Here is a 22,324-nt window from a genome sequence, read left to right on the forward strand (position 1 = left end):
GCTCCTCCACACGCTCGCATCTACAGGACAACAGGAGAACACTGAGTCACACACACACACACACACACCTGCTCCTCCACACGCTCGCATCTACAGGACAACAGGAGAACACAGAGTCACACACACACACACACACACACACCTGCTCCTCCACACGCTCGCATCTACAGGACAACAGGAGAACACTGAGTCACACACACACACACACACACCTGCTCCTCCACACGCTCGCATCTACAGGACAACAGGAGAACACTGAGTCACACACACACACACACACACACACCTGCTCCTCCACACGCTCGCATCTACAGGACAACAGGAGAACACTGAGTCACACACACACACACACACACACACACACACACACCTGCTCCTCCACACGCTCGCATCTACAGGACAACAGGAGAACACTGAGTCACACACACACACACACACACACCTGCTCCTCCACACGCTCGCATCTACAGGACAACAGGAGAACACTGAGTCACACACACACACACACACACACCTGCTCCTCCACACGCTCGCATCTACAGGACAACAGGAGAACACAGAGTCACACACACACACACACACACACACCTGCTCCTCCACACGCTCGCATCTACAGGACAACAGGAGAACACTGAGTCACACACACACACACACACACACACACCTGCTCCTCCACACGCTCGCATCTACAGGACAACAGGAGAACACTGAGTCACACACACACACACACACACACACACACACACACCTGCTCCTCCACACGCTCGCATCTACAGGACAACAGGAGAACACTGAGTCACTCACACACACACACACACACCTGCTCCTCCACACGCTCGCATCTACAGGACAACAGGAGAACACTGAGTCACACACACACACACACACACACACCTGCTCCTCCACACGCTCGCATCTACAGGACAACAGGAGAACACTGAGTCACTCACACACACACACACACACACACCTGCTCCTCCACACGCTCGCATCTACAGGACAACAGGAGAACACTGAGTCACACACACACACACACACACACACACACACACACGCACACACACACCTGCTCCTCCACACGCTCGCATCTACAGGACAACATAGAGTCACACACACACACACACACACACACACGCACACACACACCTGCTCCTCCACACGCTCGCATCTACAGGACAACACAGAGTCACACACACACACACACACACCGTGAGTGTGAGTGTGTGAGTGTGATTGAGCTGTAGTGTGAGTGTGTGATTGAGCTGTAGTGTGAGTGTGAGTGTGTGAGTGTGATTGAGCTGTAGAGTGAGTGTGATTGAGCTGTAGAGTGAGTGTGTGAGTGTGATTGAGCTGTAGTGTGAGTGTGAGTGTGTGAGTGTGATTGAGCTGTAGAGTGAGTGTGTGAGTGTGTGAGTGTGATTGAGCTGTAGAGTGAGTGTGTGAGTGTGATTGAGCTGTAGAGTGAGTGTGTGAGTGTGATTGAGCTGTAGAGTGAGTGTGTGAGTGTGATTGAGCTGTAGAGTGAGTGTGTGATTGAGCTGTAGTGTGAGTGTGTGAGTGTGTGAGTGTAATTGAGCTGTAGAGTGAGTGTGATTGAGCTGTAGAATGAGTGTGTGAGTGTGTGAGTGTAATTGAGCTGTAGAGTGAGTGTGATTGAGCTGTAGAATGAGTGTGTGAGTGTGTGAGTGTGATTGAGCTGTAGAGTGAGTGTGTGAGTGTGATTGAGCTGTAGTGTGAGTGTGTGAGTGTGATTGAGCTGTAGAGTGAGTGTGTGAGTGTGTGAGTGTGATTGAGCTGTAGTGTGAGTGTGTGAGTGTGATTGAGCTGTAGAGTGAGTGTGTGAGTGTGTGAGTGTGATTGAGCTGTAGAGTGAGTGTGTGAGTGTGATTGAGCTGTAGTGTGAGTGTGTGAGTGTGTGATTGAGCTGTAGTGTGAGTGTGTGAGTGTGTGATTGAGCTGTAGTGTCAGTGTGTGTGTGACTGAGCTGTAGAGTGAGTGTGTGAGTGTGTGATTGAGCTGTAGTGTGAGTGTGTGAGTGTGTGATTGAGCTGTAGTGTGAGTGTGTGATTGAGCTGTAGTGAGTGTGTGAGTGTGATTGAGCTGTAGAGTGAGTGTGAGTGTGATTGAGCTGTAGTGAGTGTGTGAGTGTGTGATTGAGCTGTAGTGTGAGTGTGTGAGTGTGTGATTGAGCTGTAGTGTGAGTGTGTGAGTGTGTGATTGAGCTGTAGTGTGAGTGTGTGAGTGTGTGATTGAGCTGTAGTGTGAGTGTGTGAGTGTGTGATTGAGCTGTAGTGTGAGTGTGTGAGTGTGTGATTGAGCTGTAGTGTGAGTGTGTGAGTGTGTGATTGAGCTGTAGTGTGAGTGTGTGAGTGTGTGATTGAGCTGTAGTGAGTGTGTGAGTGTGACTGAGCTGTAGAGTGAGTGTGAGTGTGATTGAGCTGTAGTGTGAGTGTGTGAGTGTGTGATTGAGCTGTAGTGAGTGTGTGAGTGTGACTGAGCTGTAGAGTGAGTGTGAGTGTGATTGAGCTGTAGTGTGTGTGAGTGTGACTGAGCTGTAGAGTGAGTGTGAGTGTGTGATTGAGCTGTAGTGAGTGTGTGAGTGTGTGATTGAGCTGTAGAGTGAGTGTGAGTGTGATTGAGCTGTAGTGTGAGTGTGTGAGTGTGTGATTGAGCTGTAGTGAGTGTGTGAGTGTGACTGAGCTGTAGAGTGAGTGTGAGTGTGATTGAGCTGTAGTGAGTGTGTGAGTGTGACTGAGCTGTAGAGTGAGTGTGAGTGTGTGATTGAGCTGTAGTGAGTGTGTGAGTGTGTGATTGAGCTGTAGAGTGAGTGTGAGTGTGATTGAGCTGTAGTGTGAGTGTGAGTGTGTGTGTGTGAGTGTGACTGAGCTGTAGTGTGAGTGTGAGTGTGTGAGTGTGACTGAGCTGTAGTGTGAGTGTGTGAGTGTGTGATTGAGCTGTAGTGAGTGTGTGAGTGTGATTGAGCTGTAGAGTGAGTGTGTGAGTGTGATTGAGCTGTAGAGTGAGTGTGTGAGTGTGATTGAGCTGTAGTGTGAGTGTGTGATTGAGCTGTAGTGAGTGTGTGAGTGTGTGAGTGTGACTGAGCTGTAGTGTGAGTGTGAGTGTGATTGAGCTGTAGAGTGAGTGTGTGAGTGTGATTGAGCTGTAGTGTGAGTGTGAGTGTGATTGAGCTGTAGTGTGAGTGTGTGAGTGTGTGATTGAGCTGTAGTGAGTGTGTGAGTGTGTGATTGAGCTGTAGTGAGTGTGTGAGTGTGACTGAGCTGTAGAGTGAGTGTGTGAGTGTGATTGAGCTGTAGTGTGAGTGTGTGAGTGTGTGATTGAGCTGTAGTGAGTGTGTGAGTGTGACTAAGCTGTAGAGTGAGTGTGTGAGTGTGATTGAGCTGTAGTGTGAGTGTGTGAGTGTGATTGAGCTGTAGTGTGAGTGTGTGAGTGTGTGATTGAGCTGTAGTGAGTGTGTGAGTGTGACTGAGCTGTAGAGTGAGTGTGTGAGTGTGATTGAGCTGTAGTGTGAGTGTGTGATTGAGCTGTAGTGAGTGTGTGAGTGTGACTAAGCTGTAGAGTGAGTGTGTGAGTGTGATTGAGCTGTAGAGTGTGAGTGTGAGTGTGATTGAGCTGTAGTGAGTGTGTGAGTGTGACTGAACTGTAGAGTGAGTGTGTGAGTGTGATTGAGCTGTAGTGTGAGTGTGTGATTGAGCTGTAGTGTGAGTGTGTGAGTGTGTGATTGAGCTGTAGTGAGTGTGTGAGTGTGACTGAGCTGTAGAGTGAGTGTGTGAGTGTGATTGAGCTGTAGTGTGAGTGTGTGAGTGTGTGATTGAGCTGTAGTGAGTGTGTGAGTGTGACTAAGCTGTAGAGTGAGTGTGTGAGTGTGATTGAGCTGTAGTGTGAGTGTGTGAGTGTGATTGAGCTGTAGTGTGAGTGTGTGAGTGTGTGATTGAGCTGTAGTGAGTGTGTGAGTGTGACTGAGCTGTAGAGTGAGTGTGTGAGTGTGATTGAGCTGTAGTGTGAGTGTGTGATTGAGCTGTAGTGAGTGTGTGAGTGTGACTAAGCTGTAGAGTGAGTGTGTGAGTGTGATTGAGCTGTAGAGTGTGAGTGTGAGTGTGATTGAGCTGTAGAGTGAGTGTGTGAGTGTGACTGAGCTGTAGAGTGAGTGTGTGAGTGTGATTGAGCTGTAGTGTGAGTGTGTGAGTGTGTGATTGAGCTGTAGTGTGAGTGTGTGAGTGTGTGATTGAGCTGTAGTGAGTGTGTGAGTGTGACTGAGCTGTAGAGTGAGTGTGTGAGTGTGATTGAGCTGTAGTGTGAGTGTGATTGAGCTGTAGTGAGTGTGTGAGTGTGACTGAGCTGTAGTGTGAGTGTGATTGAGCTGTAGAGTGAGTGTGTGAGTGTGATTGAGCTGTAGAGTGAGTGTGTGAGTGTGATTGAGCTGTAGTGAGTGTGTGAGTGTGACTGAGCTGTAGAGTGAGTGTGTGAGTGTGATTGAGCTGTAGTGTGAGTGTGTGAGTGTGTGATTGAGCTGTAGTGTGAGTGTGTGAGTGTGTGATTGAGCTGTAGTGAGTGTGTGAGTGTGACTGAGCTGTAGTGTGAGTGTGTGAGTGTGTGATTGAGCTGTAGAGTGAGTGTGTGAGTGTGTGATTGAGCTGTAGTGTGAGTGTGATTGAGCTGTAGTGTGAGTGTGAGTGTGAGTGTGTGAGTGTGATTGAGCTGTAGAGTGAGTGTGTGAGTGTGATTGAGCTGTAGAGTGAGTGTGTGAGTGTGATTGAGCTGTAGTGTGAGTGTGTGATTGAGCTGTAGAGTGAGTGTGTGAGTGTGATTGAGCTGTAGTGTGAGTGTGTGATTGAGCTGTAGTGTGAGTGTGTGAGTGTGATTGAGCTGTAGAGTGAGTGTGTGAGTGTGATTGAGCTGTAGAGTGAGTGTGTGAGTGTGATTGAGCTGTAGTGTGAGTGTGTGATTGAGCTGTAGAGTGAGTGTGTGAGTGTGATTGAGCTGTAGTGTGAGTGTGTGATTGAGCTGTAGTGTGAGTGTGTGAGTGTGATTGAGCTGTAGAGTGAGTGTGTGAGTGTGATTGAGCTGTAGTGTGAGTGTGTGAGTGTGTGATTGAGCTGTAGTGAGTGTGTGAGTGTGACTGAGCTGTAGTGAGTGTGTGAGTGTGACTGAGCTGTAGTGTGAGTGTGTGCGTGTGATTGAGCTGTAGTGTGAGTGTGTGAGTGTGACTGAGCTGTAGAGTGAGTGTGTGAGTGTGATTGAGCTGTAGTGTGAGTGTGTGAGTGTGTGATTGAGCTGTAGTGTGAGTGTGTGAGTGTGTGATTGAGCTGTAGTGAGTGTGTGAGTGTGACTGAGCTGTAGTGTGAGTGTGTGAGTGTGTGATTGAGCTGTAGAGTGAGTGTGTGAGTGTGTGATTGAGCTGTAGTGTGAGTGTGATTGAGCTGTAGTGTGAGTGTGAGTGTGTGAGTGTGATTGAGCAGTAGAGTGAGTGTGTGTGTGTGTGATTGAGCTGTAGTGTGAGTGTGAGTGTGAGTGTGTGAGTGTGATTGAGCTGTAGAGTGAGTGTGTGAGTGTGTGATTGAGCTGTAGAGTGAGTGTGTGAGTGTGTGATTGAGCTGTAGTGTGAGTGTGTGAGAGTGACTGAGCTGTAGAGTGAGTGTGTGAGTGTGTGATTGAGCTGTAGAGTGAGTGTGTGAGTGTGATTGAGCTGTAGTGTGAGTGTGTGATTGAGCTGTAGAGTGAGTGTGTGAGTGTGATTGAGCTGTAGAGTGAGTGTGTGAGTGTGACTGAGCTGTAGAGTGAGTGTGTGAGTGTGTGATTGAGCTGTAGAGTGAGTGTGTGAGTGTGACTGAGCTGTAGTGTGAGTGTGTGAGTGTGATTGAGCTGTAGTGTGAGTGTGTGAGTGTGTGATTGAGCTGTAGAGTGAGTGTGTGAGTGTGATTGAGCTGTAGTGTGAGTGTGTGAGTGTGTGATTGAGCTGTAGTGTGAGTGTGTGAGTGTGTGATTGAGCTGTAGTGAGTGTGTGAGTGTGACTGAGCTGTAGAGTGAGTGTGTGGGTGTGATTGAGCTGTAGTGTGAGTGTGTGAGTGTGTGATTGAGCTGTAGTGAGTGTGTGAGTGTGACTGAGCTGTAGAGTGAGTGTGTGAGTGTGATTGAGCTGTAGTGTGAGTGTGTGAGTGTGTGATTGAGCTGTAGTGAGTGTGTGAGTGTGACTGAGCTGTAGAGTGAGTGTGTGAGTGTGTGATTGAGCTGTAGTGTGAGTGTGTGAGTGTGTGATTGAGCTGTAGTGAGTGTGTGAGTGTGACTGAGCTGTAGAGTGAGTGTGTGAGTGTGTGATTGAGCTGTAGAGTGAGTGTGTGAGTGTGTGATTGAGCTGTAGTGTGAGTGTGTGAGTGTGATTGAGCTGTAGAGTGAGTGTGTGAGTGTGTGATTGAGCTGTAGAGTGAGTGTGTGAGTGTGATTGAGCTGTAGTGTGAGTGTGTGAGTGTGTGATTGAGCTGTAGAGTGAGTGTGTGATTGAGCTGTAGTGTGAGTGTGTGAGTGTGTGAGTGTGATTGAGCTGTAGAGTGAGTGTGTGAGTGTGACTGAGCTGTAGAGTGAGTGTGTGAGTGTGATTGAGCTGTAGTGAGTGTGACTGAGCTGTAGAGTGAGTGTGTGAGTGTGATTGAGCTGTAGTGTGAGTGTGTGAGTGTGTGATTGAGCTGTAGTGAGTGTGTGAGTGTGACTGAGCTGTAGAGTGAGTGTGTGAGTGTGTGATTGAGCTGTAGAGTGAGTGTGTGAGTGTGATTGAGCTGTAGAGTGAGTGTGTGAGTGTGTGATTGAGCTGTAGAGTGAGTGTGTGAGTGTGTGATTGAGCTGTAGTGTGAGTGTGTGATTGAGCTGTAGAGTGAGTGTGTGAGTGTGATTGAGCTGTAGAGTGAGTGTGTGAGTGTGTGAGTGTGATTGAGCTGTAGAGTGAGTGTGTGAGTGTGATTGAGCTGTAGAGTGAGTGTGTGAGTGTGATTGAGCTGTAGTGTGAGTGTGTGAGTGTGTGATTGAGCTGTAGTGAGTGTGTGAGTGTGACTGAGCTGTAGAGTGAGTGTGTGAGTGTGATTGAGCTGTAGTGTGAGTGTGTGAGTGTGTGATTGAGCTGTAGAGTGAGTGTGTGAGTGTGTGATTGAGCTGTAGTGTGAGTGTGTGAGTGTGACTGAGCTGTAGAGTGAGTGTGTGAGTGTGATTGAGCTGTAGTGTGAGTGTGTGAGTGTGTGATTGAGCTGTAGTGTGAGTGTGTGAGTGTGTGATTGAGCTGTAGTGAGTGTGTGAGTGTGACTGAGCTGTAGAGTGAGTGTGTGAGTGTGATTGAGCTGTAGAGTGAGTGTGTGAGTGTGATTGAGCTGTAGTGTGAGTGTGTGAGTGTGTGATTGAGCTGTAGTGGGTGTGTGAGTGTGACTGAGCTGTAGAGTGAGTGTGTGAGTGTGATTGAGCTGTAGAGTGAGTGTGTGAGTGTGATTGAGCTGTAGTGTGAGTGTGTGAGTGTGTGATTGAGCTGTAGTGGGTGTGTGAGTGTGACTGAGCTGTAGAGTGAGTGTGTGAGTGTGATTGAGCTGTAGTGTGAGTGTGTGAGTGTGTGATTGAGCTGTAGTGTGAGTGTGTGAGTGTGTGATTGAGCTGTAGTGAGTGTGTGAGTGTGACTGAGCTGTAGAGTGAGTGTGTGAGTGTGATTGAGCTGTAGAGTGAGTGTGTGAGTGTGATTGAGCTGTAGTGTGAGTGTGTGAGTGTGTGATTGAGCTGTAGTGGGTGTGTGAGTGTGACTGAGCTGTAGAGTGAGTGTGTGAGTGTGATTGAGCTGTAGAGTGAGTGTGTGAGTGTGATTGAGCTGTAGTGTGAGTGTGTGAGTGTGTGATTGAGCTGTAGTGGGTGTGTGAGTGTGACTGAGCTGTAGTGTGAGTGTGTGAGTGTGTGATTGAGCTGTAGTGAGTGTGTGAGTGTGACTGAGCTGTAGAGTGAGTGTGTGAGTGTGTGATTGAGCTGTAGTGTGAGTGTGTGAGTGTGTGATTGAGCTGTAGTGAGTGTGTGAGTGTGACTGAGCTGTAGAGTGAGTGTGTGAGTGTGTGATTGAGCTGTAGAGTGAGTGTGTGAGTGTGATTGAGCTGTAGTGTGAGTGTGTGAGTGTGTGATTGAGCTGTAGAGTGAGTGTGTGAGTGTGTGATTGAGCTGTAGAGTGAGTGTGTGAGTGTGATTGAGCTGTAGTGTGAGTGTGTGAGTGTGTGATTGAGCTGTAGTGTGAGTGTGTGAGTGTGATTGAGCTGTAGAGTGAGTGTGTGAGTGTGATTGAGCTGTAGTGTGAGTGTGTGAGTGTGTGATTGAGCTGTAGTGAGTGTGTGAGTGTGACTGAGCTGTAGAGTGAGTGTGTGAGTGTGATTGAGCTGTAGTGTGAGTGTGTGAGTGTGTGATTGAGCTGTAGTGTGAGTGTGTGATTGAGCTGTAGTGAGTGTGTGAGTGTGACTGAGCTGTAGAGTGAGTGTGTGAGTGTGATTGAGCTGTAGTGTGAGTGTGTGAGTGTGTGATTGAGCTGTAGAGTGAGTGTGATTGAGCTGTAGAGTGAGTGTGTGAGTGTGATTGAGCTGTAGTGTGAGTGTGTGAGTGTGTGATTGAGCTGTAGAGTGAGTGTGTGAGTGTGTGATTGAGCTGTAGTGTGAGTGTGTGAGTGTGACTGAGCTGTAGAGTGAGTGTGTGAGTGTGATTGAGCTGTAGAGTGAGTGTGTGAGTGTGATTGAGCTGTAGAGTGAGTGTGTGAGTGTGTGATTGAGCTGTAGTGTGAGTGTGTGAGTGTGACTGAGCTGTAGAGTGAGTGTGTGAGTGCGATTGAGCTGTAGTGTGAGTGTGTGAGTGTGTGATTGAGCTGTAGAGTGAGTGTGTGAGTGTGTGATTGAGCTGTAGTGTGAGTGTGTGAGAGTGACTGAGCTGTAGAGTGAGTGTGTGAGTGTGTGATTGAGCTGTAGAGTGAGTGTGTGAGTGTGATTGAGCTGTAGTGTGAGTGTGTGAGTGTGTGATTGAGCTGTAGTGTGAGTGTGAGTGTGACTGAGCTGTAGAGTGAGTGTGTGATTGAGCTGTAGTGTGAGTGTGACTGAGCTGTAGAGTGAGTGTGTGAGTGTGTGATTGAGCTGTAGTGTGAGTGTGTGAGTGTGATTGAGCTGTAGTGTGAGTGTGAGTGTGTGAGTGTGATTGAGCTGTAGTGTGAGTGTGTGAGTGTGACTGAGCTGTAGTGTGTGAGTGTGAGTGTGATTGAGCTGTAGAGTGAGTGTGTGAGTGTGTGATTGAGCTGTAGTGTGAGTGTGTGAGTGTGATTGAGCTGTAGAGTGAGTGTGTGAGTGTGTGATTGAGCTGTAGTGTGAGTGTGTGAGTGTGATTGAGCTGTAGTGTGAGTGTGTGAGTGTGACTGAGCTGTAGAGTGAGTGTGTGATTGAGCTGTAGTGTGAGTGTGAGTGTGACTGAGCTGTAGAGTGAGTGTGTGAGTGTGTGATTGAGCTGTAGTGTGAGTGTGTGAGTGTGATTGAGCTGTAGTGTGAGTGTGAGTGTGTGAGTGTGATTGAGCTGTAGTGTGAGTGTGTGAGTGTGACTGAGCTGTAGTGTGAGTGTGTGATTGAGCTGTAGTGTGAGTGTGAGTGTGTGAGTGTGATTGAGCTGTAGAGTGAGTGTGTGAGTGTGTGATTGAGCTGTAGTGTGAGTGTGTGAGTGTGATTGAGCTGTAGTGTGAGTGTGTGATTGAGCTGTAGTGTGAGTGTGTGAGTGTGATTGAGCAGTAGTGAGTGTGTGAGTGTGATTGAGCAGTAGTGTGAGTGTGTGAGTGTGTGAGTGTGATTGAGCTGTAGAGTGAGTGTGTGATTGAGCTGTAGTGTGAGTGTGAGTGTGATTGAGCTGTAGTGTGAGTGTGAGTGTGATTGAGCTGTAGTGTGAGTGTGAGTGTGTGATTGAGCTGTAGTGTGAGTGTGTGAGTGTGTGATTGAGCTGTAGTGTGAGTGTGATTGAGCTGTAGTGTGAGTGTGTGAGTGTGACTGAGCTGTAGTGTGAGTGTGTGAGTGTGATTGAGCTGTAGAGTGAGTGTGTGAGTGTGATTGAGCTGTAGTGTGAGTGTGTGAGTGTGTGATTGAGCTGTAGTGTGAGTGTGATTGAGCTGTAGTGTGAGTGTGTGAGTGTGATTGAGCTGTAGTGTGAGTGTGTGAGTGTGATTGAGCTGTAGTGTGAGTGTGTGAGTGTGTGATTGAGCTGTAGAGTGAGTGTGTGAGTGTGATTGAGCTGTAGAGTGAGTGTGTGAGTGTGTGAGTGTGATTGAGCTGTAGAGTGAGTGTGTGAGTGTGATTGAGCTGTAGAGTGAGTGTGTGAGTGTGATTGAGCTGTAGTGTGAGTGTGAGTGTGATTGAGCTGTAGTGTGAGTGTGTGAGTGTGATTGAGCTGTAGTGTGAGTGTGAGTGTGTGAGTGTGATTGAGCTGTAGAGTGAGTGTGTGAGTGTGATTGAGCTGTAGAGTGAGTGTGTGAGTGTGATTGAGCTGTAGTGTGAGTGTGAGTGTGTGAGTGTGACTGAGCTGTAGAGTGAGTGTGTGAGTGTGTGATTGAGCTGTAGTGTGAGTGTGTGAGTGTGAGTGTGATTGAGCTGTAGTGTGAGTGTGTGAGTGTGATTGAGCTGTAGTGTGAGTGTGAGTGTGATTGAGCTGTAGTGTGAGTGTGTGAGTGTGTGATTGAGCTGTAGTGTGAGTGTGTGAGTGTGATTGAGCTGTAGTTTGAGTGTGAGTGTGTGAGTGTGATTGAGCTGTAGTGTGAGTGTGAGTGTGTGAGTGTGATTGAGCTGTAGTGTGAGTGTGAGTGTGTGAGTGTGATTGAGCTGTAGAGTGAGTGTGTGAGTGTGTGATTGAGCTGTAGTGTGAGTGTGAGTGTGAGTGTGTGAGTGTGATTGAGCTGTAGTGTGAGTGTGTGAGTGTGATTGAGCTGTAGTGTGAGTGTGTGAGTGTGATTGAGCTGTAGTGTGAGTGTGAGTGTGTGAGTGTGATTGAGCTGTAGTCTGAGTGTGAGTGTGATTGAGCTGTAGAGTGAGTGTGTGAGTGTGATTGAGCTGTAGAGTGAGTGTGTGAGTGTGACTGAGCTGTAGAGTGAGTGTGTGAGTGTGTGATTGAGCTGTAGTGTGAGTGTGTGAGTGTGATTGAGCTGTAGAGTGAGTGTGTGAGTGTGACTGAGCTGTAGAGTGAGTGTGTGAGTGTGTGATTGAGCTGTAGAGTGAGTGTGTGAGTGTGACTGAGCTGTAGTGTGAGTGTGTGAGTGTGACTGAGCTGTAGAGTGAGTGTGTGAGTGTGTGATTGAGCTGTAGAGTGAGTGTGTGAGTGTGATTGAGCTGTAGTGTGAGTGTGTGAGTGTGTGATTGAGCTGCAGAGTGAGTGTGTGAGTGTGATTGAGCTGTAGTGTGAGTGTGTGAGTGTGACTGAGCTGTAGAGTGAGTGTGTGAGTGTGACTGAGCTGTAGAGTGAGTGTGTGAGTGTGTGAGTGTGACTGAGCTGTAGAGTGAGTGTGTGAGTGTGTGATTGAGCTGTAGAGTGAGTGTGTGAGTGTGACTGAGCTGTAGTGTGAGTGTGTGAGTGTGACTGAGCTGTAGAGTGAGTGTGTGAGTGTGACTGAGCTGTAGAGTGAGTGTGAGTGTGTGAGTGTGACTGAGCTGTAGAGTGAGTGTGTGAGTGTAATTGAGCTGTAGTGAGTGTAGTGTGAGTGTGTGAGTGTGATTGAGCTGTAGTGTGAGTGTGAGTGTGTGAGTGTGATTGAGCTGTAGTGTGAGTGTGTGTGTGATTGAGCTGTAGTGAGTGTGTGAGTGTGTGAGTGTGACTGAGCTGTAGTGTGAGTGTGTGAGTGTGATTGAGCTGTAGTGTGAGTGTGTGAGTGTGATTGAGCTGTAGTGAGTGTGTGAGTGTGTGAGTGTGATTGAGCTGTAGAGTGAGTGTGTGAGTGCGAGTGTGAGTGTGATTGAGCTGTAGTGTGAGTGTGTGAGTGTGATTGAGCTTGAGCTGTAGAATGAGTGTGTGAGTGTGAGTGTGTGAGTGTGATTGAGCTGTAGTGTGAGTGTGATTGAGCTGTAGTGTGAGTGTGTGAGTGTGATTGAGCTGTAGTGTGAGTGTGAGTGTGTGATTGAGCTGTAGTGTGAGTGTGTGAGTGTGATTGAGCTGTAGTGTGAGTGTGATTGAGCTGTAGAATGAGTGTGTGAGTGTGTGAGTGTGAGTGTGAGTGTGTGATTGAGCTGTAGTGTGAGTGTGATTGAGCTGTAGTGTGAGTGTGTGAGTGTGATTGAGCTGTAGTGTGAGTGTGAGTGTGTGATTGAGCTGTAGAGTGAGTGTGTGAGTGTGTGAGTGTGATTGAGCTGTAGTGTGAGTGTGTGAGTGTGATTGAGCTGTAGTGTGAGTGTGTGAGTGTGATTGAACTGTAGTGTGAGTGTGAGTGTGATTGAGCTGTAGAATGAGTGTGAGTGTGTGAGTGTGATTGAGCTGTAGTGTGAGTGTGTGAGTGTGTGAGTGTGATTGAGCTGTAGTGTGAGTGTGTGAGTGTGATTGAGCTGTAGTGTGAGTGTGTGAGTGTGTGAGTGTGATTGAGCTGTAGTGTGAGTGTGTGAGTGTGTGAGTGTGATTGAGCTGTAGTGTGAGTGTGTGAGTGTGTGAGTGTGATTGAGCTGTAGTGTGAGTGTGTGAGTGTGATTGAGCTGTAGTGTGAGTGTGTGAGTGTGTGAGTGTGATTGAGCTGTAGTGTGAGTGTGTGAGTGTGATTGAGCTGTAGTGTGAGTGTGTGAGTGTGATTGAGCTGTAGAATGAGTGTGAGTGTGTGAGTGTGATTGAGCTGTAGTGTGAGTGTGTGAGTGTGATTGAGCTGTAGTGTGAGTGTGTGAGTGTGTGATTGAGCTGTAGAGTGAGTGTGTGAGTGTGATTGAGCTGTAGTGTGAGTGTGATTGAGCTGTAGAATGAGTGTGTGAGTGTGATTGAGCTGTAGTGTGAGTGTGTGAGTGTGATTGAGCTGTAGAGTGAGTGTGATTGAGCTGTAGAATGAGTGTGTGAGTGTGTGAGTGTGATTGAGCTGTAGTGTGAGTGTGTGAGTATGATTGAGCTGTAGTGTGAGTGTGTGAGTGTGATTGAGCTGTAGAATGAGTGTGTGAGTGTGATTGAGCTGTAGTGTGAGTGTGAGTGTGTGATTGAGCTGTAGTGTGAGTGTGTGAGTGTGATTGACCTGTAGTGTGAGTGTGTGAGTGTGATTGACCTGTAGTGTGAGTGTGTGAGTGTGATTGAGCTGTAGTGTGAGTGTGTGAGTGTGATTGAGCTGTAGTGTGAGTGTGAGTGTGTGATTGAGCTGTAGAGTGAGTGTGTGAGTGTGATTGAGCAGTAGTGAGTGTGTGAGTGTGATTGAGCAGTAGTGTGAGTGTGTGAGTGTGATTGAGCTGTAGTGTGAGTGTGTGAGTGTGATTGAGCTGTAGTGTGAGTGTGTGAGTGTGATTGAGCTGTAGTGTGAGTGTGTGAGTGTGATTGAGCTGTAGAGTGAGTGTGTGAGTGTGTGAGTGTGATTGAGCTGTAGTGTGAGTGTGTGAGTGTGATTGACCTGTAGTGTGAGTGTGTGAGTGTGTGATTGAGCTGTAGTGTGAGTGTGTGAGTGTGTGATTGAGCTGTAGTGTGAGTGTGTGAGTGTGACTGACCTGTAGTGTGAGTGTGTGAGTGTGATTGACCTGTAGTGTGAGTGTGTGAGTGTGATTGACCTGTAGTGTGAGTGTGTGAGTGTGATTGACCTGTAGTGTGAGTGTGTGAGTGTGATTGAGCTGTAGTGTGAGTGTGTGAGTGTGATTGACCTGTAGTGTGAGTGTGTGAGTGTGATTGACCTGTAGTGTGAGTGTGTGAGTGTGATTGAGCTGTAGTGTGAGTGTGAGTGTGTGTTGAGCTGTAGAGTGAGTGTGTGAGTGTGATTGAGCAGTAGTGAGTGTGTGAGTGTGTGATTGAGCTGTAGTGTGAGTGTGTGAGTGTGATTGACCTGTAGTGTGAGTGTGTGAGTGTGATTGACCTGTAGTGTGAGTGTGTGAGTGTGATTGAGCTGTAATGTGTGAGTGTGTGAGTGTGATTGAGCTGTAGTGTGAGTGTGAGTGTGTGATTGAGCTGTAGAGTGAGTGTGTGAGTGTGATTGAGCTGTAGAGTGAGTGTGTGAGTGTGATTGAGCAGTAGTGAGTGTGTGAGTGTGATTGAGCAGTAGTGTGAGTGTGTGAGTGTGATTGAGCTGTAGTGTGAGTGTGTGAGTGTGATTGAGCTGTAGTGTGAGTGTGTGAGTGTGATTGAGCTGTAGTGTGAGTGTGTGAGTGTGATTGAGCTGTAGAGTGAGTGTGTGAGTGTGTGAGTGTGATTGAGCTGTAGTGTGAGTGTGTGAGTGTGATTGACCTGTAGTGTGAGTGTGTGAGTGTGTGATTGAGCTGTAGTGTGAGTGTGTGAGTGTGTGATTGAGCTGTAGTGTGAGTGTGTGAGTGTGATTGACCTGTAGTGTGAGTGTGTGAGTGTGATTGACCTGTAGTGTGAGTGTGTGAGTGTGATTGAGCTGTAGTGTGAGTGTGTGAGTGTGATTGAGCTGTAGTGTGAGTGTGAGTGTGTGATTGAGCTGTAGAGTGAGTGTGTGAGTGTGATTGAGCAGTAGTGAGTGTGTGAGTGTGATTGAGCAGTAGTGTGAGTGTGTGAGTGTGTGAGTGTGATTGAGCTGTAGTGTGAGTGTGTGAGTGTGATTGAGCTGTAGTGTGAGTGTGTGAGTGTGATTGAGCTGTAGAGTGAGTGTGTGAGTGTGATTGAGCTGTAGTGTGAGTGTGTGAGTGTGATTGAGCTGTAGAGTGAGTGTGTGAGTGTGATTGACCTGTAGTGTGAGTGTGTGAGTGTGATTGAGCTGTAGAGTGAGTGTGTGAGTGTGACTGAGCTGTAGTGTGAGTGTGTGAGTGTGATTGAGCTGTAGTGTGAGTGTGTGAGTGTGTGAGTGTGATTGACCTGTAGTGTGAGTGTGTGAGTGTGATTGACCTGTAGTGTGAGTGTGTGAGTGTGATTGACCTGTAGTGTGAGTGTGTGAGTGTGATTGACCTGTAGTGTGAGTGTGTGAGTGTGATTGTAGTGTGAGTGTGTAAGTGTGATTGACCTGTAGTGTGAGTGTGTGAGTGTGATTGACCTGTAGTGTGAGTGTGTGAGTGTGATTGACCTGTAGTGTGAGTGTGTGAGTGTGATTGACCTGTAGTGTGAGTGTGTGAGTGTGATTGACCTGTAGTGTGAGTGTGTGAGTGTGATTGACCTGTAGTGTGAGTGTGTGAGTGTGATTGACCTGTAGTGTGAGTGTGTGAGTGTGATTGACCTGTAGTGTGAGTGTGTGAGTGTGATTGACCTGTAGTGTGAGTGTGTGAGTGTGATTGAGCTGTAGTGTGAGTGTGTGAGTGTGATTGACCTGTAGAGTGAGTGTGTGAGTGTGATTGACCTGTAGTGTGAGTGTGTGAGTGTGATTGACCTGTAGTGTGAGTGTGTGAGTGTGATTGACCTGTAGTGTGAGTGTGTGAGTGTGATTGACCTGTAGAGTGAGTGTGTGAGTGTGATTGACCTGTAGTGTGAGTGTGTGAGTGTGATTGAGCTGTAGAGTGAGTGTGTGAGTGTGACTGAGCTGTAGTGTGAGTGTGTGAGTGTGATTGAGCTGTAGTGTGAGTGTGTGAGTGTGTGAGTGTGATTGACCTGTAGTGTGAGTGTGTGAGTGTGATTGACCTGTAGTGTGAGTGTGTGAGTGTGATTGACCTGTAGTGTGAGTGTGTGAGTGTGATTGACCTGTAGTGTGAGTGTGTGAGTGTGATTGACCTGTAGTGTGAGTGTGTGAGTGTGATTGTAGTGTGAGTGTGTAAGTGTGATTGACCTGTAGTGTGAGTGTGTGAGTGTGATTGACCTGTAGTGTGAGTGTGTGAGTGTGATTGACCTGTAGTGTGAGTGTGTGAGTGTGATTGACCTGTAGAGTGAGTGTGTGAGTGTGACTGAGCTGTAGTGTGAGTGTGTGAGTGTGATTGTAGTGTGAGTGTGTAAGTGTGATTGACCTGTAGTGTGAGTGTGTGAGTGTGATTGACCTGTAGTGTGAGTGTGTGAGTGTGATTGACCTGTAGTGTGAGTGTGTGAGTGTGATTGACCTGTAGAGTGAGTGTGTGAGTGTGATTGACCTGTAGTGTGAGTGTGTGAGTGTGATTGACCTGTAGTGTGAGTGTGTGAGTGTGATTGACCTGTAGTGTGAGTGTGTGAGTGTGATTGACCTGTAGTGTGAGTGTGTGAGTGTGATTGACCTGTAGTGTGAGTGTGTGATCGAGACTTGATCTGTACTCATATAGACGTAATAACCTCTCTAAAACGATGTTGGAGTGTGACGGAGCTTCACTGTTTCTGCTGTGAAAGGGGAGTTTTCAAAGACGACGCCACAAACTGAAACTGCCGACTGATGGATTCCTTTGTAAACCGCTTTAACACTCAGTTTATGTCTATGGAAGCCCATTTCTGCCAATTATGACATAAAGAAGCAACAATTATGACATACTAAGTTATAATTATGACGTTGAAATTGTGAGATTAAAAGTATAAGTTATGATTTTTTCTATACCATAATCATCATGTGTTTTTATGTGAATGTCAACTTTTGATTTTTAAAAATAAAAAGTCCAAATTATAACATATATCATTATGAGATGCAGTTGAAATTATGAGATAATGTAGAAATTATGATTTTCTATACCATAATAATCATGGCTTTTTGTCTGTCAACCTTTGATATATAATTTTATTTATTAAAAGTCCAAATTATGACGTTCCAGGGTCATCTTCTTATGTCAATTTTGACTTAAGAAAATTATGGCATACTTAATCATAATTATTCATTATTCAATTATTCACTAAATTAAGGATTACGAAATTATGTCAGAATTTCACATTTTTAATGTCATCATTATGACTTAAGACATTGACAAGACTTATGACATACATTACTATGCCATCATTTCAGATTTTTATGTCATAATTAATTATGATTTACAAAAACATTTTTTATTATGTAGCAGAACTGGGCTCCTATATAAATGCACTAAACAGAAGCAAATAAAACCTGAATTAATTCATTCATGTCAATCCAAAAGAACAGAGACCATGAAAAAACAGTTCAAAGTTAAGCTCAACAAAAATATGACTTATGATGTGATATGCTGTAAAGCATAAACAAGTTAACCCAGGACTACGTCACACTGCTGAAACACAAGCACACTCAGGTTTGGAACAGCGAAGGCAAGTAAACAATGACTGAACGTTCAGTTTAGGGTAGATTATTCCTTTAATATTCCATTAGTTTCAAAGCATGTTGATATTTCGGCTATTTTTGTGCTTCTGTTATTATAAGCAGTTATTAATATAAAACACTTGACCACCAGCTGAACATTATAGGGCAGAAATATTTTTGTCTATTCATTGTGAAGCTCTCTCTCTCTCTCTCTCTCTCTCTCTCTCTCTCTCTCTCTCTCTCTCTCTCTCTCTCTCTCTCTCTCTCTCTCTCTCTCTCTCTCTCTCTCTCTCTCTCTCTCTCTCTCTCTCTCTCTCTCTCTCTCTCTCTCTCTCTCTCTCTCTCTCTCTCTCTCTCTCTCTCTCTCTCTCTCTCTCTCTCTCTCTCTCTCTCTCTCTCTCTCTCTCTCTCTCTCTCTCTCTCGCTTCAAATTCACATTCTTCCCACTCCTAATTTTCCTTCTCAATCTTTTACCATTTAAGAGGAAAACGTCTAAGTTGAGACTATTTCAGGCCACAAATCTGGTGGCTCGTGACTGATCAGCAACACATGTTCTGCAGTTCTGTCTCCTGCTATATTGGAGAGAGAGGGGAAATGCTAAAAGAAAATATTACAATTCAGTGCCACAGAAATCCAGCGTTCAGACTGAAGCGAGTTCTGATGTCTTGTCAATAAATGTAAGCCGTTCTACTGAAAACAACACGCATATATTTACATGCCATGATATACACAAAGAAGCAAAACCTCCATCAACATCGATGACCATTTTGACTGTCGGCACAATATATATATATGGGACAATTTGTTTTGTGCAAAAATTCATACATTTGAATGTTTGATTATCAGGACAATTTTGTGACTTTTGTATGTGAAATAATTCTGGTTCTATGTTGGGTTGGCACTTGATTTTTTTTTACGCTGGGTTATGTTTTCAACCCAAAAGCTGGGTTGAGAATGTTGGGTTTTGTGCCGATATACCACTTCACCTATCAGTGTTCACGCACTTATGACAGTAATATGTTTGGAAAAAACGAATCGAAAGGGTTTGTCCATTTTTGACCCAGCGCTGGCCTGGGTTGCCAAAATGACCCAAACTGGGTTGTTTTTATCCCCGCATATTTGTGAGTGTATGATTGAAGCAAAACTATAGTTATAAATAAGCGTACTCGCACTGGCATTTCCTGCTGTGCTCACATCGCACCCGAGGTCTGTATGAATGTGTGTGTGTGTGTGAGAGTGAGTGTGTATGAGTGAGTGTGAGTGTCAGTGAGTCAGTGAGTGAGTGAGTGAGTGAGTGAGTGAGTGAGTGAGCATGTGAGTGAGTGAGTGAGTGAGTGAGTGAGTGAGTGAGTGAGTGAGTGAGTGAGTGAGCGTGCGAGTGAGTGAGTAAGTAAGGGATTGAGAGTGAGCATGTGAGTAGTGTCAGTGAGTGAGTGAGTGAGAGCGTGAGAGTGAGCGTGCAAGCGAGTGTCAGTGAGTGAGTGAGTGAGTGTGTCAGTGAATGAGTGAGCGTGCGAGTGAGTGAGTGAGTAAGGGATTGAGAGTGAGCATGTGAGTAGTGTCAGTGAGTGAGTGAGTGAGAGCGTGAGAGTGAGCGTGCAAGCGAGTGTCAGTGAGTGAGTGAGTGAGTGAGTGAGTGAGTGAGTGAGTGAGCGTGCGAGTGAGTGAGTAAGTAAGGGATTGAGAGTGAGCATGTGAGTAGTGTCAGTGAGTGAGTGAGTGAGAGCGTGAGAGTGAGCGTGCAAGCGAGTGTCAGTGAGTGAGTGAGTGAGTGAGTGAGTGAGTGTGCAAGCGAGTGTCAGTGAGTGAGCGTGAGCGTGTGAGTGAGTGTCAGTGAGTGAGTGAGAGTGTGTGAGTGAGCGTGCGAGTGAGTGTGTGTGAGTGAGCGTGCGAGTGAGTGTGAGTGAGCGTGCGAGTGTGAGTGAGCGTGAGTGCGTGTGTGAGTGAGCGTGCGAGTGTGTGTGAGTGAGCGTGCGAGTGTGTGTGAGCGTGAGTGCGTGTGAGCGAGTGAGTGTGCAAGCGAGTGTCAGTGAGTGAGTGAGTGAGAGTGTGTGAGTGAAGGTGCGAGTGAGCGTTCGAGTGAGTGTGAGTGAGCGGCGAGTGTGTGTGAGTGAGCGTGCGAGTGTGTGTGAGTGAGCGTGCGAGTGAGTGTGCGAGTGAGCGTGCGAGTGAGTGTGCGAGTGAGCGTGCGAGTGAGTGTGAGTGAGCGTGCGAGTGTGTGTGAGTGAGCGTGCGAGTGTGTGTGAGTGAGCGTGCGAGTGAGTGAGCGTGTGAGTGAGTGTGAGTGAGCGTGCGAGTGAGTGTGTGTGAGTGAGCGTGCGAGTGAGTGTGTGTGAGTGAGCGTGCGAGTGAGTGTGAGTGAGCGTGCGAGTGAGTGAGCGTGCGAGTGTGAGTGAGAGTGTGTGTCAGTGAGTGAGTGAGTGTGAGTGAGTGAGCGTGCGAGTGAGTGTGAGTGTGCGTGCGAGTGAGTGTGAGTGAGCGTGCGAGTGAGTGTGAGTGAGCGTGCGAGTGTGTGTGAGTGAGCGTGCGAGTGAGTGTGAGTGTGCGTGCGAGTGAGTGTGAGTGAGCGTGCGAGTGTGTGTGAGTGAGCGTGCGAGTGAGTGTGAGTGTGCGTGCGAGTGTGAGTGAGTGAGCGTGCGAGTGAGTGTGAGTGAGCGTGCGAGTGAGTGTGAGTGAGCGTGCGAGTGTGTGTGAGTGAGCGTGCGAGTGAGTGTGAGTGAGAGTGTGTGTGTGTGAGAGTGAGATAGTGAGTGAGTGTGAGTGAGTGAGCGTGCGAGTGAGTGTGAGTGAGTGAGCGTGCGAGTGAGTGAGTGTGAGCGTGCGAGTGAGTGTGTGTGAGTGAGCGTGCGAGTGAGTGTGAGTGAGTGAGCGTGCGAGTGAGATAGTGAGTGAGTGTGAGTGAGTGAGCGTGCGAGTGAGTGTGAGTGAGTGAGCGTGCGAGTGAGTGTGTGTGAGCGTGCGAGTGAGTGTGTGTGAGTGAGCGTGCGAGTGAGTGTGAGTGAGTGAGCGTGCGAGTGAGTGTGAGTGAGTGAGCGTGCGAGTGAGTGCCAGTGAGTGTGAGTGAGTGTGCGAGTGTGAGTGAGCGTGCGAGTGAGTGTGTGTGAGCGTGCGAGTGAGTGTGTGTGAGCGTGCGAGTGAGTGTGTGTGAGTGAGCGTGCGAGTGAGTGTGAGTGAGTGAGTGTGCGAGTGAGTGTGAGTGAGTGAGCGTGCGAGTGAGTGCCAGTGAGTGTGAGTGAGTGTGCGAGTGTGAGTGAGCGTGCGAGTGAGTGTGTGTGAGCGTGCGAGTGAGTGTGTGTGAGCGTGCGAGTAAGTGTGTGTGAGTGAGCGTGCGAGTGAGTGTGAGTGAGTGAGCGTGTGAGTGAGTGTGAGTGAGGGTGCGAGTGAGTGTGAGTGAGTGAGCGAGTGAGAGTGTGTGAGTGAGCGTGTGAGTGAGAGTGTGTGTGTGTGAGAGTGAGATAGTGAGTGAGTGATAGAGTGAGTGTGAGTGAGTGATAGAGTGAGTGTGAGTGAGTGTGAGTGAGGGTGCGAGTGAGTGTGAGTGAGTGAGCGAGTGAGAGTGTGTGAGTGAGCGTGTGAGTGAGAGTGTGTGTGTGTGAGAGTGAGATAGTGAGTGAGTGATAGAGTGAGTGTGTGTGAGTGAGTGAGTGAGTGAGTGAGTGAGTGAGCGTGCGAGTGAGTGTGTGTGAGCGTGCGAGTAAGTGTGTGTGAGTGAGCGTGCGAGTGAGTGTGAGTGAGTGAGCGTGTGAGTGAGTGTGAGTGAGGGTGCGAGTGAGTGTGAGTGAGTGAGCGAGTGAGAGTGTGTGAGTGAGCGTGTGAGTGAGAGTGTGTGTGTGTGAGAGTGAGATAGTGAGTGAGTGATAGAGTGAGTGTGAGTGAGTGATAGAGTGAGTGTGAGTGAGTGTGAGTGAGGGTGCGAGTGAGTGTGAGTGAGTGAGCGAGTGAGAGTGTGTGAGTGAGCGTGTGAGTGAGAGTGTGTGTGTGTGAGAGTGAGATAGTGAGTGAGTGATAGAGTGAGTGTGTGTGTGTGAGTGAGTGAGTGAGTGAGTGAGTGAGTGAGTGAGTGAGTGAGTGTGTGTCGTGTGTACCTGAACCTCTCCTCCTGCAGCGCCTGCATCATCAGCGTACACTCCTTCAGACACCCGCTCTTCAGCTTCTCCAGGGTCTCCTCCAGCTGAGCCTGAGCGTCCCGCAGCTCCTGCACCTCCTGCAGAAACACGTCCCAGCCGCGGCCCCTCTCCAGTGTGTTCCCTCTGGAGCTCGGAGGACCTCCGGGAGCTCCCGTCACACTGGAGGCCGCGCTCGAACAGTCCTCGTCACTCCCGAACTTCTGCAGGAGTCCGGCGGCGGATCCCAGAGAGCGTTCGTGTTCGGTCACGCTGTCCTCGAGGACGCTGATGTTATCGGCACTCCCGAACCGGTTGCGGATCAGCGACGCGATCTCGCGGGGTTTGGAGGCCACGGCTCCGGCGGCGGAGTGTGTGGCGTGGGAGAAGCTGGACAGGCCTCCCTTCACGCTGTCGACCACTCCCTCGCTGAGGCCCGTGATGACCCGGGCGCCCACGTCCCGCAGGCCCTGCTGCATGTCCCGCAGGACATCTTTGGGCTGCCGCTGCACACCGCTGTGCTCCGCCTCGCGCAGGCGCCGGTGGTAATGCTCGAGCTTACGCTGAAGCTGCGCGATGCTCGCCGCCGACTTCTGGTTCTTCTTCTCGAACACCTGAGGAGGCGTTGTGGGGTTGAAAATCAAAACACGGACAAGGATGAGGATTAAAAATGGTAATGTCAAGTATAGTCAAGTCAGCTTTATTTATACAGCACTTTTTACAATACAGAGTGTTTCAAAGCAGCTTTACAGAGATAACAGGAAAATAATGCAACAAAGTTTGTTTCTAGTAGAAAATAGCGTCACAGTGCAGCCACCAACAAGTAAGTTCAGTGATGTTTCATTTTTGTTGTAAAAAAGTTATTAATTTAGTTCATTTATATATACACTCACCTAAAGGATTATTAGGAACACCTGTTCAATTTCTCATT

At 47.7% G+C, this 22,324-nt stretch overlaps 1 protein-coding gene across 4 annotated transcripts in view; it reads right to left on the reverse strand.

The window, feature by feature from the left end:
• tmcc1a (transmembrane and coiled-coil domain family 1a) overlaps positions 1-22,324 on the reverse strand; it is a 117,950-nt gene that overhangs the window by 4,672 nt on the left and 90,954 nt on the right. For all 4 annotated transcript variants that reach the window (XM_056241413.1, XM_056241416.1, XM_056241414.1 and 1 more), the window contains exon 3: positions 21,376-22,007. In XM_056241413.1, coding sequence (XP_056097388.1) covers positions 21,376-22,007 — 632 coding nt within the window. The remainder of the gene's footprint in view (positions 1-21,375; positions 22,008-22,324) is intronic.

The sequence above is a fragment of the Rhinichthys klamathensis genome, unplaced genomic scaffold (genome assembly GCF_029890125.1).
Source record: "Rhinichthys klamathensis goyatoka isolate OS25496 unplaced genomic scaffold, OSU_Roscu_1.1 h1tg000640l_1, whole genome shotgun sequence".
Classification (NCBI taxonomy): domain Eukaryota; kingdom Metazoa; phylum Chordata; class Actinopteri; order Cypriniformes; family Leuciscidae; genus Rhinichthys; species Rhinichthys klamathensis.